Here is a 17,361-nt window from a genome sequence, read left to right as displayed (position 1 = left end):
CCTGCTTTAAATAAAGATGTCAATTAGCTGTTGAATATTAGGGTAAACAAGAAAGTCTACCCTTGCACAGCCATAATGTAAAAACTCCAGAAAACACTGGTTCTCTCATGGTTTCCTTACACTGTAGGTTATTATAATAGTTTTTATCTAAACTATACAATCTACAATCACACAAATGAGAGTAAAAGGTTTGTTGTCAAAGTACCTGATTATGTTTTATTATGTAAATTAGTAATTTTGGTGAAAACTCAAAATTGGGAACTGTTATCTTCATTTGTATGTTTTTAAAATTTACTTGGGATATTATTTATTTTTTTATTTATTTTTACTAAGGATGGTTTACCCAAAAATGAAAATTCTGCCATGATTTATTCATCCTTCACCTGTTTCAAACCTGTTTGAGTTTCTTTCAAACAGTGTTTGTGTCATTACTATGATTTTTTTTCTCCCCAACATTCTTTTACAACGTCTTGTTTTGTGTTCAACAGAAGAAAGAAATTCATAAACATTTACAACCACTTGTGTGTGTGAGTAAATGGTAAAAAATTCAATTTTAAGAGAACTATCTCTTTAAGATGGTGTAAGTTTAAACTACTAAACAAAATGTACAGTTGCCAATAAGTTATTTAAACCTTAATTTCTGAATGTAAAACTTATTTATAAACCCTTGAGGGCAAAATACAACCGGAATTACAATATAAAAGAATTCAACAATTCCATGAAGAACCCTTAACATCCATGCAAACTTTTTATCCAACAATTGCAAAAAATAGACTTATAAAGTGCTTTTCACACTAATATAAAAAAAATAGTTCTTAGAACTCTTTCCCCATTTAAGTTTTAAGAACTTTATTACATTTTTAATGAAACCCAAAATGATCCTTCTATTGCAAAAGTGTCGTCTTCTTGGTTTTGTATCATGCAGCTCACTTTTGATGAAGAGATTGCTGTCAGGATGGATTTTTAATATTAATATTAATGGAAACGTGGATTATAACATCCGAAATCGTCAACGGCAGGTGACTCCATAGCCATTTTAAAACGTGAAACTCCTTAGCGCCAAATGGAGGACTAACTGCTGTAATTAAATCATTAAATCCCGCTCTCCGCTTCGCAGGACACGAAGAGAATTGCCTAACCAGCTCGCCAAACTCATTTGCTACTCAAGCATGAAATTATGACTTTTTGGATAAATAATTACAAAGCTAACATCTGATAGCAAGGTGCACCCAGGGGGAGGATTAGCGCAGACAGGGGTGTTAGCCCTCATTACCAGCCGTGGATGAGAGGAGGAGAGAGAAAATATACTGGGATGGAGAGATAGGCTGTGGTTTTAATTGCAGGCTTCTCTGGTTGGCTCCTTATCACAACCTCTCAGAGGGATCAAATGGCTCCTCTGAATGGAGCATTTCATTAACCTGTCACCTTATCACGGGACAACCTGTGTGATGCTAATGTGCAAATTACCATAAACGGGATCGTTTGTTTCCCTGTTGGACATTACTGAGACCCTCTCTGGCACGCCGTGTGAACGCTTGTGTGTGTGCGCGCGCGCTGTGAGAGGGAGGGGAGCGATGATGATGATTCTCTCCGCTCCATCAAATCACTATTACACTCCATTATTGCCTTCTTCACGACTCCACACTACCAGACGTTGAAGCCGCTTATACATACAAACTCCTGAGCCGCATGCGCGTTAAATAAAACATGAAATATTGACTGGAGATAGATAGGTTATGGCATTGCGCAATCAATAAATGTCAGTGCATTTAATCGTAGATGGAGTTAATAAACACTGTACAAAAATGCCGTTTTCTATCCTATTTACATAACACTTTATTTAAAATGTTCATAGATAATAATTATATCAAGATAAGGAAAACTTGAAGCATTTATTATATATCAGTTAAATGCACAGACCGCTTAGATGATGCAAACATTTCATATTGATATGTGTAACTAAATTACATAATTGCACTATAGTAACAAGTTTATCAGTCTGTTTGTTAGCGTCAAATGTCACTTAATTCATAAAATCATGAAATTTAAAATACTTTAAATATTTTGTAACAGAACAAACTTGTCTTAAAAACACTGCTAAGAAGTTTTTAACTGTATTTTATCGTTTTATTTTTGTAAAATTAAGATTTTTTTCTTTTAATTCTTTAATTTTTTTTAAATATAGTACACTGTATTTTATTCATTTAGCCTATTAATTCGTGTGTTTACAAAAGTAAGAATAGTTAACCAGACAACTCCACTAGCATTTTTGCATTAATTGTGTCTCGTTAATATTAGCTATAAGCTTTATTAATTAAATTATTTACCTTAAATTAATATGAAGAAAGTTCAGAAATGCATAAATGCAGTCATGCCCAGCAACACTGCTCTTAACATTTTATAATGCAAAACTATTTATTTTATGTTAAATATTTATATATTTGTTGTCACATTCCACATTTTTACGCGAACAAGGCGTATATGTAACTAAGCACTTCGTTTACACTGCCACAAAAACACACAATAACACACACTGCAGCCTACTTATCGCGTGGCCCCGGATAGGAGGGGCCTCGCGCTTAAGTATCATGCCAATCAAGCCGTCAACTTCAAATTGTGAGAGGTCCAGAGGGTAGACGCATCACTAGACGTTCCTCCTGAAGAGACCGCGCTTCTGCACCAAGCGAGAGTTATTGCTGTGATTGAAAGTGGATTGCCCTTCTCTCTTGTAAATCTCCGACAGAGTTCCTCGGGAGTTGGACATGTCGTTCCCCCAACTGGGTTACCCACAGTTCCTAAACGCCTCCCAAGAGGTGTACGGAGCGGAGCGCACGGGTGTAATGCCGTCCTCTCCACGCGAGGGAAGCTCGGACAACAGCGCAAATCCCGCGACTGCAGCGGCTGCTATCACGCCGATGCTCGGCATGTATGCGAATCCGTGGACCGTGCAAAATTATAGCGCCTTCTTACCTTACAACAGTGCCGAGCTGGCCCTGCTCTCTCAGATGGTAAGACAGTTTATATATACATGTTATAAAGTATTTTACAGTGGTAAATATCTGTCTAATATATATATATATATATATATATATATATATATATATATATATATATATATATATATATATATATATATATAATAAGATGAATTAAACTTTAAACATTACATTTTGCATTAAACTATTAGTTTTAAATGTTTATCAGATGTATATTAAATGTTTTATATGGCAGTGTTTCGAGAGGTTAAAAATATAAACGCAATCTTTAAAATAATCGGAATTGAACGGATTTAAAAACTAATGTTTTTAATTAAAAACAACAAATTGTAATTTGTAGTTGTTCTACTTTCACAGACTAAAACAGTTCTGCATACATAAAAGAAGAACAAGAGACAATGACTGCATTTATTTTTAAGATTAATTAGCGATTTTTTTAATTCTCTAACATTTGAAATAATCTCTATTTTGGCACTGTAATTATCGAATAATAATTATTAAACTTTATATTTCCAAATTATAGTTCTGCATAAGTAATTTTATTTAGGTTTCCAGTGTTTGTTTTAAAAGTAAATCACTGCTAGAAGTTTGCAGCAACAGTTCATTTCTCGTGTTGAAATACTACTTTAACACTTTTCAAAATAATACCAAAATAGAAGGAACGACATTCGTATTACTCTTTCCTGTGCATGTCTACAAACCTACTGATAATTAATTTTTCTAATCCCCAGGGGTCGCAGTATGAGCTGAAGGATAACCCCGGGGCTCATCCTCCAGGATTTGCAGTGCACGCTGCGCCCGGTTTTTATCCATACGGCCAGTATCAGTACGGTGATCCGGCCCGGGCCAAGAGCGCTACCAGAGAAACCACCAGCACACTGAAAGCATGGTTGCAGGAACACAAAAAGAACCCGTATCCCACCAAAGGTGAGAAGATCATGCTGGCCATCATCACGAAGATGACCCTTACGCAGGTGTCCACCTGGTTCGCCAACGCGCGCCGGAGACTCAAAAAGGAGAATAAAGTGACCTGGGGTCGCAGTGCCGAGGACAGAGACGGGCGAATTTTCGACAGCGACAACGAGGATGATGCGGACAAAAATGACGACGAGGAAGAAATCGATCTGGAGACCATCGATATGGACAAGGCGGAGGAGCCCAGAGTGGACCAGAACAAGGAAGCAGCGAATAACCCGCACGCGATTGAAAACATTGAAACACCGCGGATATTATCTTCCCCAGCACTTAAAAACACGGACAGTCCTATGTCGAGTGGTAATAGAGAACAGAATGTGGTCAAAAGCGTTGGTGAGGTGTCTCCTGGTGGAGCAGTGTGTCAAAGGCCTGGAAACAGCAAACCCAAAATCTGGTCTTTGGCGGAGACGGCAACAAGTCCTGATAATACGCAAAAACTCAGTATCCCGTCGACGCCTGCAGGCCTCAGGGCCTCACCTTCAACCCATCCTGCTTTTCTCTCCACAAACGGAATTTATACTTGCCAGATTGGGAAACTACACAATTGGGCGAGCGCCGCTTTCCTCAGTGCTAATTCTCTGATGGGTGTGCGCTCACTTTTGAGTCAAAACAGTAACTTTCCAAACCACAGTCCCGTTACAAACCCCGAAAAGAAACCTTCGTCTGCCTCTGGATCTCCATGTCTTGACAGCGACAACTCATCCGACAGTTTCAGTCCCAAACATAATGGTTGGTATTCAATATTGAACAATAATTAGAATAGTGATTTTTAACACAGCCTATTAACTTTCCACATTGTTTTCAAACCACATTAACGTTTGTTTTGAAGTGCAAGCTGTTCATTCTTTATCTTTTGAAATTTAGATCAAGAGAACGTTCAGAGAATTGAATCTCCAACACTTGCATCAAGATCACCGTTTCCAGTCATCCATGACAGGTAAATGATGAACAAGTCATTTTAATTTCCGTGCACTGATTTTGATTAAATCAAACTCACATAATTGCAAAAGAACACAGTTTCAAATGCAAGAGTCGCAGTTACAACTTGCTTTCCCTAACATTTCTCCATTAGATATAATAAGTTTTGGATTATTTATAACGTTTAAATAGTTAGAAATCCTTTCACTAACATTTAAATAGTAATGGTACATTGAAACACATTTTCGTAAGCCATAATAAATACATTTAAAAGGCTTGTTAATTGCTTGAAGTTACTTATTTAACGTCTCATCAGGAGAAAATCAATAATTTGCATTTAGGCAGAGATATCAATTGTGTCATTTGTTTAAAAACATTTTGACTCATTTTCCCCCCATTTCTGTCTTTTCTCTACTCACACAGGTCTCATCATGAAACATCACAACGCGCTTTGAAGACAATTTCTTGAACACAGAACTTATCAGAAACCTCTAAATTATTTAAAGAAAGTGAAATGTGACAATACAGCAACAGCATATACGTCATCGGATAGACCAAAATATTTTTTGTATTTCTTATTACGCTCCCATCCAGCAATATAATTTTTTTTTGTATTTTCTTTTCTATTCATTTCAGCATGTTTGAGTTTACCGTGTAGGTCGCCTGCATTTCTTTTAAAGAGTTAATAAGAGTTATTTGTCAGAAATTGTGAAAATGATATATTTTTGTGTAATAAAGAAAATGAGATAAATTGTGTTATGAAATTAATTTTCTAAAGTTAAATAACTAAGTGTTAGTTTTTAAGTCAGAAGCCATAACCTAAGTAGACAATTTGAGTTATTAAGAGCTATATGTTGTCTTTTTAAAATAAAGAAACAATTATCATGTTAAAAAGGATATTTGGCCAAGTGATGAAAAAATACGAGCGGCTAAAATTTATTAGACTAATAACGTAACTTAACTTAACATAACTTAATCCGACAACAGGTCAGCACATGAGTTAAAATATATGGGCTATTTGAAATGTATCCACATAATTTATTTCGCAATAATTGGTCAAACAACTTAAGATACCTGATAACCACATTGTTAATTGATCGCAAATCAGTGTGTAGAAACATTTTAGGCATACAGCTTAGAAACATTCACAACTAGGCAACGGCGACATCTATTGGCGATTTTTTCGAGTTTATGTTTGGAATGCACTTATATTAAAACTCCAAAGAAAATCACGTCTACGTTAATTAAAAATATAAAACACAATTTACTCAATCACTAGCACATCATTCGTTGTCTTTACTTGATACTTAAACTATCGAATAACAAAAATGTAGCAATATGTTCTTAAAAATATGTCAGCGTCAAAGTGATTTCTTTAAAAATAGACGAAGGGGTGCATTCTTGTTAGCCCAGATTGAGATACTCTTTTTCTGTTCAAAAACAGAAACAAAATTGGAGTGAAAACAGTTTGGTAAAATTCAAACAAATGACTAGTTATGCACGATTAAATTGTTTATGAGAGTTCATAGCGCGGTTTCAACAGAAGGCGAGAGCTCTCCTTACACAACCTCGACAGCTGACTGAAATATGGAGACAGAGGAATATGGATCGCAGCTGTTCAAATGCCAGCGCACAGCATGTGTGTATACTCGGAGGAGAGTGGGGTGTGCATGGAGATTATGTCAGTGATAAGTACAATATAAAGGCCTGCAAAGAATGGAGACCGAGATACCTGAACTTTAGGCTATGCGTCACAGCAGGATAAATGAGCCAATCGCACAAATGATTGTTTTATAAATTTCTATATAAATTCAAATCAAAAACGTGGACCAAAAGTTCAAGAATTCTAACTTTTGATAACAGATTTTGCGCTGCATTACAAAATATGATTTTGGCAATTGGGATTTAGCTAATTAGAAACATTAGTCTACTTCACAACGTAGATTTCATTCAAGTGAACTACCAACAACAACACAATAATGCCTGCTATTGAAACAAGAGCTAGCCTGGCCTAAAAAATAAATAAACTTATAAATAAACAAATTAAAATACACACAACTTTGAATATAAACTAAATATATAAGCGATATTTTGGATATTTATGAAACTTGTTAGGCTACACATTTTTAACTTATATGCAACCGCGACCTTCCGCGGGACCTCTGAAATGACGACCTCTCAAACCTTCAGAGAAAATAAACGGCTGCACGGGCCAAAAAAGGTTTATGTGAAGACGTGAATTAATTTTCAGTGTTTGGAAGTGTGTTTATATTCTGTTTGCTCTGTCACAGATGCTGCAGTAAAGTAAGTGTTTTAGAGAGCGAGATACAGGGAAAGTTAGTGACAGAGGCACATCTGGATCGGGTCACATTCTTACTGTGTGACAAACAGACTGATTTATGGATGCCCTAATCAAACACATGATCCCAAATCAGTAAAGCGACATTTTGAAAGCTTTTCGGGATACAAGACGTCAGCAAAACCACACATTCCTGAAAACACGGTGCTCAGCGAGAAGTTCATGAAACATATAATTTTTTGACCGAGGTTCAAACCCAAAGGTCAGACAGAGGCCAGCAGCACTGAGCACTTGTGAGAGTGAGTGTGGGAAATAGACCAGACCCATTAAATCACTGACTGTTGTTTGAAATTTATTTATTTATTTTTGCTCGATATGACAATGAATCACTCCAGTGAGAGTAAACATTCGGTGAGTACCTGACCATCAAGCAAGAATCTCAACTGTCAAAAATATTGCACTAAATACATAGCTATTAATCTCTGAATATAGTTTATTGATAGCTTTCAATCAAATGTTTCTTCAGTGCTTGTTTTAGGCACAGCTCAGCAAACAAGTCTTTCCTTGTCAACTATTTTTTTTTTCTTCAACAAATATGGACTATGACAAAATATTCAGTCAGATACACGCAGTCTTTGAATATTGAACAAAAAAACATATTCACATTTTCTCATATCAGCAGTTTGGTCGCTGAGTTCACTGAAAGCACCAATAAATATATTATGGCTGTCTAATGAAGCACAAACTGTTAGTTGTGGAACTTTTTTCTGATTGTATTTGAGTTCAGAAGATTCCATCTTACTTTGTAAACTCATTTACATACACTTATTTATTGACAAATAAAAAAAAAATTAAAAAAAACGGTCAAAAACAAGACAATTTTGGGAGTGACGGAGATCAAAGTAAAGCAATGTATTAGGACTCTGCTTTAAAATGGCACTTCAAACAGCAAACCTTTTCCCCATTTTCATGCAAGACTGCCACATAAGGAATTTTACTATCTTTGGGTCCACCTGGTCAGGTGATGTGTCAATCAAAGCAATGACGCTATAAAGAAGATGTCAGTCATGTTAAGGCATTTCTGTGCTATGCTAATGCTAATGGTGCTAGTTCTGCCTGGGCCTTTGTGGCCCATTCGTGATAAGACATAAAATGGCTGCCTGTTTGAAAGGCTAGGTTTAGGCTTCATGAAATGAATATATTAAACCAAGAAGGTGTGAAGGACAGAGAGATGGAGGGATGTACAAAAAAATGAATAACTGAATAAAATGAAGCAAAATAAACGAAGTGGGAAGAGTGTTCAAATGTTTAAAAGGGGGATAGGTTTCTCTCATGAAAAAAACATGAGAGAAATCTGACTGCGCATTTGGAATTAGTTTCAAAAATAGAAAATGGTTTAAGGTAACGAATGCGCATCATAACAGGTCTAACCTGAGGTTACCCTGACAGACTAAAGCCGGCTGGACTAGCTGATACAATCAGGTTCCCAAAGCACATAGAGGATTAATATCCAAGTGTAAGAGAAGAGTGTCTAAGCGCCATCACCACATGTGCTGTTATCTGTAATCCTGTTAAATAAACGTCATACCAACCCAAACAGTCTGGGCAGATGCACTGCAAAGTGAGACTGAGATCTTACAGTCCTCCATCTAGGGCTCTGTGAAGGAGACATGCTCTTCTGAAAGACTGACTAACTAATACCCAAACTCTGTCTTTCACACACACACAAACCAATATGCAGCGTTTGCACACAAACGCTGTTCGCTAAGTAGTCATTTTAGCACTTTTATGTTACAGTACACTTCCACAAGACCAATTCCCTAGAGCAAACTGAAGTTAACTACAGGAGTCTTGCTCAAGAACCAGAAAACCACATACTCATGAAAATGCAATGTTCAGACTGCAGTCAATTAAAGCTGGTTTACAGAGATAGTTCATGCAAAAATTATAAGTCATTCCTTGTGTACTTGTCCTCATGTCATTCCAAACATACAAGACTATTTTATTTCTTCTGGAAGGGGGACAAAAAATAGATACTTCTAAATCATTTTTGGACTATAATGAAAGTCAATGTTTTGGACTCAATAAGTAAAAGACAAAGGTAAAGCATTCATCAAAACATCTTATTCTGTATTTCGGTGGACAAGATACGTCATACAGATGCATTAGGGTGCAATAAACAACAGGGGAGAAAAGTATTTTTTCGTTTTTGTTTTTTTACATTTTCCTTCATAAATAACAGACTATACTTGAAATAAACTACTCACCTTTTTATATGAAATACAAATATAAATGTACTTATAAAAACAGTTTATATATTTCACTAATAAGGACAAGACTATATTAAATTAAAAGCAAAAAGACAGTATTATTATCCAACTGGGTGCCTGTGACAGTGTTTGGGGGCAAGAACACTGAAAAATAAATAAAGCCTTACTTCTTTTATAAAGTTACCCATGTTGTTATTAATATTCATTTTAAAACTATTCATTCAATCATTACTTTTCCTTCAGCTTAGTCCCTGATTATTAGGGGTCGTCACAGCGAAACGTACCAACTAATCTGGCACATGTTTTATGCAGCATTTGCCCTTCCAGCCGCAACTTAGTACTGGGAAACACCCATACACTCTTGCGTGCGCGCACACACGCGCGCACACACACACACACACACACCCACCCACACACACAGCGGCCAATTAAGCCAATTAAGTTCTTCCAATTCACTTACTGCATGTCTTTGGACTGTGGGGGAAGGCCGAGGTCCAGCCAGGACTCAAATCAGTGACCTTCTTTTTGTGAGGAGACAGTGCCACTGCACCATCGTGTCACCCCATAATAATTATTAATATTATTAATATTACTATAATAACAATAATAATAAGTTAAAAAAAATTCCATTCCAAAATGTCCAGTTCTTGTTTTGAGTCAAGAACAATTTTAAACCTAACTTGAATGAAATATTACAAGATGGGCATAATAAAGATCACTCTGGTTTCTGATTCTAAATGTAAGTGTACACTACCTGACAAAAGTCTTGTTGTCCTTCCCTGTGTAAGAGCAACAAATACTTCACTTCTAGTTAATCATTTGGAAAAGTGGCAGAAAATAGATTTTTCCAATGAATAATCTTTTGAACTGTATCCCAATCATCACAAATACTGCAGAAGATGAGAACTCAAATCGACCCAAAATTCTCACAGAAATTAGTCAAAAATCATGATTTGGGATAACATTCAGTATGGGGGTATGTGAAAGATCTGAGATCATCCAAGCTCATGGGAGTCATTTACAATATTAATTCTTTTTCCACTGCACCATGACTTTATATGCTATACTGTACATTATTTATGTTAAGTGACAAGACTTTTGTCCAAGCAAAGTCACACCTTACTGTCCCAATTAAATAATTAAAAATCAAGACATGATCTATAAAGGCAAACTACTACTGTTATTTCAAACACTATCAGTCCCAAACAAAGTTTAAAGTTCATTTCTGGAGTTTAAAAAAAGCTTGGCAACTTTTTGCAAAAATTTGCTCCAACTGACACTGGTACGTGGTTCTTGGAGCTCTGCTTTTTTCACATCTTAAATCTACAATTAATTTCATCTGTGCCATCAATCAGCATTAAAAGTACTTTATAGTAATAACTGAAGAAGTAATTCTAAATGAAAGCAACACAGATTTTCATTTGTAATATTGTAGTTTATATGTCACCCTCAACCACAAACCAGTCATATGTGTCAAGTTTTTAAAATTCAGATTCATACTTTCTCATAATAGTTCAATATCTGGTTGAAATATGATCATTTGAAAATCTAGAACCTGACCATTTTAAATATTTAACAAAGAGTAACTCAGCTTTAAAGTTATCTAAATTAAGTGCATGACAATGCAAAAGAAAAAAAATAATTTTGAAATATTTACAGTAAGAAAATTACAAAATATCTTTTTGAAAATCGATCATAGCCTATTCTAATGATTTTTGGCATAAATTTTGAACTATACAATGTGAACCTGGCTACTGCCAAAAATATAACTGTGCAACAAGATTAATTTTGTGGTCCAGAGTCACATATAAATAAATATTGCACGACTATATTGCACTGATAAGCTGAATTGCAAAGCTGGTGCAAATAAATCCTCTACAATTAGATGCTTTCTACACCGCTGCCATTTTTGTGTTTTTTTTTTTTTTTTTTTTTATTGCAAAGAAACAGCACATATTTACACATTTAAGTATGTATAATCAACACTAGCCAGTGGGTATGGCTTGTCAAAAATAAAATAAAAAATAATAATACATTAAAGAATAGAGTTACCTAATGAATTAATCAACTAAATTGTCCAGTTGGTTGGGTGGGTTTTCATTTGTTCATTATGTTTGTGTGGACAATAACAAAGACAGTAAGAAAATAATGCAGAGTTCTGAATTTTATGTCAACTACCACTTTTCTTCTTCATAGATGAGGTCCTAAATTAGCAGGCAGTCATCCATTAGAATGATATCAGTTAAGTTTGAGGGCGTTGTAGGGCATATAAGCTGTGAACAATGTATACTAATGTGATTTCAGCAAGCTTAAACACTCTACCACATGAGGTCTATATCGACCACAGTTGTTATGAAGCAAATCAAGAGAAGCCAAATACATGATGAAATTCACAACTTACAATAAAGCTGCCGTCATGTGCAATACAACATAGACTGACTTCAATGTTATCTCACAGAATGGCAGCAGCTGTTCATCTTTTTTTTTCCTTTCATTATGAATACACAGTAAAATAGGAACTCCTTTTATGATTTTTTTTCTCTGTTAGTTTGATTCCTTGATTAAAATAGCTTATAGCCCTTTTGATGAGATGAATTCTTATGCACAACCAGATTTTATGCTATGGATCGAACATATGGTGCTTTATTTCATTATTTAGACTACTTATGTGAATGGATTTTTCATTTGATTTTGTTTTGTTATGCTTTTGTTTGTATTATCTGACTAATTGTGTGTTTGTTGAGTAGATGAGACATAAAATGCACTTCCCGACCCCTTTAGATAAGCTATGAGCATTCGGTTGTGTTCAGGCAAGACTTAAAATAATAAACAATCCTGGTATATGGAGGTGAATTGACCCACCTCCCCATGAACCCTCAAAATGCAGCACTGTATTGCCTTTTTAACATCCCAGAGGTAAAATAATTAAAGGCAGTCAAAATATGGATTCACGCCTTATAGGATGGGGGGGGGGGGGGGATTACTGCATCTGAGACTTGTTTATGTGACATATGCTTTTCATTAAATGAGAAAGCTGTTGTTCTATACCAGTAAATAGCATTTTGTGCTGATTCGGTTATAATTTTTTTTTTTTTTTTTAATCCTGGTTGACTTATTTTTTTAAGCTGAATAAAATTAACCTTAAAAGTCAATTGAACTTACAGTATATTATGATAAAGTAACTTAAAACAGCTTGCATAACTTGTAAAATTAAGTTAGAACATGATTAACTTAGTTTAATAAGTTACAATGAACTAAAACAATCTAATTGATCACATAATGTTTTATAGTGTAGTTATGACATAAAATGAGATGCTAAGTATAAGAAATGAGATACTTTGAAATTTTTGAATAAGAAATCAAAGCTATGAAATTCTGTAGGACATAATTATGAAAAAAAAGTAACACTGATAGAATATCATGAAGCAAATCAATAACATGTATTGAATATATAATATGAGATAACCTATAATGCAAATCTTAATTGTAATTACAAGCAAAATAGGACAAAAGATAAAAAATATGTTAGGTTTATTATTTAAATAGCATTTAATAAGAACATAAGTTCCCAAAGTGCTTTCCAAATGACAACTTATTAAATGAAGTAGAGCTAAAAAAGAAGAACATAAAGTAAGGAAAGTTGGATTATCTCAGTCAAATTTGAGATGAAGTTGAACTTTTGACCTACAAAGTCAAAATTATGAAGAAATAGTGTAATAAAAACACAAAAAGATGCCAAACAGGATTAATAATTATAGGATAAAAAGCTGAGAATTAAAATAAAATTTTTGGGAAATAAAAACAAACTGTCAAAAGTGATTTATTCATTTTAAGTCATAATATAAAAAAACATGATATTTCTGAATTTCATAATTGTGAGGTGCTAAAATTGTGACATTAAAAATACATATAATAATGTCAACATTTTATTGCATAATAGCATCTTATAATTAACCCGAAGTGTGTTAACTTAAAATATTCTAAAATGTCATGATTATGTCTTTTTAAACATTTTTACTCGAAATGAGCTATCTAAAAATATTCCTTATTATTTTTGTTTGTTCGTTTTAGTGTTTTTAGTGCTGTTCAAGTTATGAAAAAATATGACATTACCCCTTCAAAACTTATTTTCTTGCTCAAGAAAAGTACTCATTTTAAAGCCAGTGCCTAAACATAGCCATTGTAATGATTTCAGTGTGACGTACAGTTGAAGTCAGAATTATTAGCCCCCCTACCCCATTTTTTCTTCTGGAGAAAGTTTTATTTCGGCTAGAATAAAAGCAGTTTTTATTTTTAAGCAATGTATTTTTCCGATAGTCTCCAGAACAAACCATCGTTATACAATAACTTGCCTACCCCTAACCTGCCTAGTTAACATAATTAGTTAAATCTTTAAATGCCACTTTAAGCTGTATAGAATTGTCTTGAAAAATATCTAGTCAAATATTATTTTCTGTCATCACAGCAAAGATAAAATAAATCAGTTATTAAAAAATTACTTATTAAAACTATTATGCTTAAAAATGTGTTCAAAAAAATTTTCTCTCCCTTAATTGGGGGAAAAATAAACAGGGTTAATAATTCAGGGGGGCTAATAATTCTGACTTTAACTGTAGGTAGATCAAAACAATTTTAAAATGTGAAAATTAAAAATGTAGTAACAAAGACAAATTCAGTTTTTATCAAAGACAAAGTTATGAAAGCTATTATATCACAAAAAAAACATGGTTTAGACTTTACAATAATGTGCTCTTAGTTAATGTTAGTTATTAACTGGGGAATGTATTGTTTATATAGAAACGCTTTGTTCCTTGTTTGTTCATATCAATATAAGGTTAATATTTCTTAATGTTATTTAATGAGGAGTTTAGTTCATTGTTAGTCTATGTTTACTCACAGTGAATTATCACATGTTAAAAAGCACAACTTTGCCATTTCATAATGCACTTGTAAATGCTGAAGTATAATTAATAAATACAGTACTGTACAGTAAGTAAACTATGTAAATAAATACATTACTAATGGAACATTGCTGTAAAGTGTAACTAACTGAATAGTTTCTCTATTGTACACAATAAAGTGAAATAGTGACAGACACATCATTTCTATATACAAACATTTAGAAATATCGTCAAATAAGTGAACATTTCTTTCATATTACACATTAAACAGAGTCAGATCTATTCAATGATGTGACTGAGTTCATTTGCTGTTGATTTCATCAGGGGTGATTCATAGCACACAAATGGCATTTCCTGAGAATGACCCGAGTGAACATTTATCACACACTGTGCACGCTTGCAAATCATCAAATGAAAGAACTGACTCCCAACCAAGGGCTCCACAATTACTAACATGCACACTGTGCCTGTCATCTGTTTAACAAATTACTATGATGACTATAATTAACATATGGTTGTCTTTGTATGAATGTGTATCCTAACGCCATTTTATTGCAGACTAAATCTGCAGTCTATCTTATCTTTTGCTGCCACCTAGTGATGAGTTATTATTGTACACTCCAAAAAATGCTGGGTTGTCAAAACCTTACCTCAAAAATGGACAAACCCAATATTGGATAAATTTTTCAGTTGCATTTAAATTACAATATTTACCACAGTTTTTAAATACCTCAGTTAAATATCTCTAGAATCTAGACTTTTTTAAATATGCTAATTATCTCTGACTGTTTTAAATCATATTTTAAAATATTTGCTTTAAGAAATTTAAATGATGCTCACTTAATTATATAACTATTTTTACAATTCTGCCAGGGTTATTTTTGTTACAACAGAGAATGAGTAATCACTTGTATTGTCTGCGAAATGCATTTTTAATGCAAGAAATATTATTTTTAATGTTTCATGTTAACTTAAAAAAAGTAGTACAAGCACAAACCACAATAATGTTTTGCCATCACATACTAACCAGTCACTTTATTAGGTACACCTCTTACTAGTACTGGGTTGGACCCCATTTTTTCCTTCAGAACTGCCTTAATTCTTCATGGCGTAGATTCAACATGGTACTGGAAATATTCCTCAGAGATTTTGATCCATATTGACATGATACCATTACACAGTTGCTGCAGATTTGTCAGCAGCACATCAAGGATGTGAATCTCCTGTTCCACCACATCCCAAAGATGCTCTATTGGATTGAGTTTGGTGACTGTGGAGGCCATTTGAGTACAGTGAATTCACTGTCATGTTCAAGAAACCAGTCTGAAATGATTCACACTTTATGACATGGCACGTTATCCTGCTGAAAGTAGCCATCAGAAGATGGGTACCCTGTGGTCACAAAAGGATGGACATGGTCAGCACACAGGCTGTGGCGTTGACACAACGCTCAATTGGTACTAATGGGCCCAAAGTCAAAGTGTGCCAGGAAAATACCCTCCCCCCCCATGTTTGGAGGGGGAGGGTTGTGCATTCAGAGATGCTCTTCTGCATACGTCGGTTGTAACGAGTGGTTATTTCAGTTACTGTTCCCTTTCTATCAGCTCGAACCAGTTAGGCCTGTCTCCTCCGACATCAACAACTAAGGCACTTCTGCCGATAGAACTGCCGCTCACTGGATCTTTTCTCTTTTTTGGACCATTCTCTGTAAACCCTATAACTGTGCTTGAAAATTCCAGTAGATCAGCAGTTTTTAAAATACTCAGAGCAGCCCGTCTGGCACCAACAACCATGCCACATTCATTCACTTAAATGACATATCATCCCCATTCTGATGCTTGGCTTAAACTGCAGCAAATTGTCTTGACCATGCCTAAATGCATTAAGTTGCTGCCATGTGATTGGCTGATTATAACTTTGCATTAATGAGTAGTTCGACAGGTGTACCTAATAAGTTGGTGTGTGTGTGTGTATATATATATATATATATATATATATATATATATATATAGAGAGAGAGAGAGAGAGAGAGAGAGAGAGAGAGAGAGAGAGAAAGAAAGAAAGAAAGAAAGAAAGAAAGAAAGAAAAGGAGAAGGAAACTGGAGCTAGCATATATCAAAATGTGATTGATGCTTTTCAAATTCTGTTTGTATTAGAAAAGTAACTACACTATTTTTAGAATGCATTTCATGAGACCAATCTTCTAAATTTCAGCAACATTTCATGGTTATTACTTTACTTCAAAAAAGATAAAATTATGTTATTTCAGAAAATGTTTTTTTTTACATGTGCAAATGTACAAACAGCGCAAACACTGCATCAATAATTGAATAATATAAGAAATCTGTAAGAAACACTAGACGTTAAACTTAATCATTTACGGAAACGTGTTACCTGTCAAATGTTTGATGCAGTTGATTTAGTTGTAGATATTTTATTGCTGATTGATTGAAGTTATCTCTGGGATAGTTGAGTCAAGCCTGCAACAAATAATATATGATGCAGTCAAAGCTGAAGAGGGCAGTAAATGTAAAGCTCTAAATATACTCACTGTAACATTTCAATGACAAACCCAAAAATAAATACATTAAAAAAAAAACTAAATAGCGTTCTACAACTGCCCAAGACTCTAAGCTATTCTAATACATGCTATGCTAGTTTGATTCACGCCGTGATTCATTCATATGGTAGGCCTACATGCTATCTAAGGGTTTGCGAATAAAGTTTTGGTACTTAATAGGTACTTTCGTGGTGTGGACTAACTTGGGAAAGGTCTTTACTTACAGTGCAGGACAGGTAAGTTAGGGTCGTCCACTAGCTTCACAACTCGCAACCGTTTTTATCACAAAGCCCCAATTCATCGCCGACGAATGATAAAATGCTTTCAAACGTGTTTGTTTTATTTTTATGATAAAAAAAACAATTCATCTAGCATTATTTGTTAATTCAATCTGTGAGGTAATTGTCTTTCATAGTAGGCCGCACAACCAAGCGTCTGACGT

General features: G+C 34.5%; 1 protein-coding gene and 1 long non-coding RNA gene across 2 annotated transcripts in view; one reads left to right on the top strand and one right to left on the bottom strand.

The window, feature by feature from the left end:
• The window catches only part of LOC141379111 (uncharacterized), a 105,938-nt gene extending 88,577 nt beyond the window's left edge, over nucleotides 1-17,361 (bottom strand). The window contains exons 1-2 of the long non-coding RNA XR_012395099.1: nucleotides 17,144-17,361; nucleotides 16,754-16,839 (exon numbers count right to left, since the gene is read on the bottom strand). This is a non-coding gene — a long non-coding RNA (uncharacterized lncRNA). The remainder of the gene's footprint in view (nucleotides 1-16,753; nucleotides 16,840-17,143) is intronic.
• On the top strand, nucleotides 2,637-5,640 carry irx1b (iroquois homeobox 1b). Its single transcript, NM_131823.1, is given in 4 exon segments — nucleotides 2,637-3,008; nucleotides 3,728-4,700; nucleotides 4,836-4,908; nucleotides 5,313-5,640. Coding segments are annotated over 4 exon segments (1,338 nt in total). The 5' UTR covers nucleotides 2,637-2,762; the 3' UTR covers nucleotides 5,359-5,640.

Source organism: Danio rerio, chromosome 19, assembly GCF_049306965.1.
Source record: "Danio rerio strain Tuebingen ecotype United States chromosome 19, GRCz12tu, whole genome shotgun sequence".
NCBI classification, from domain to species: domain Eukaryota; kingdom Metazoa; phylum Chordata; class Actinopteri; order Cypriniformes; family Danionidae; genus Danio; species Danio rerio.
Note: the sequence above shows the minus strand (reverse complement) of the source record. Positions and strands in the feature narration are given on the sequence as shown.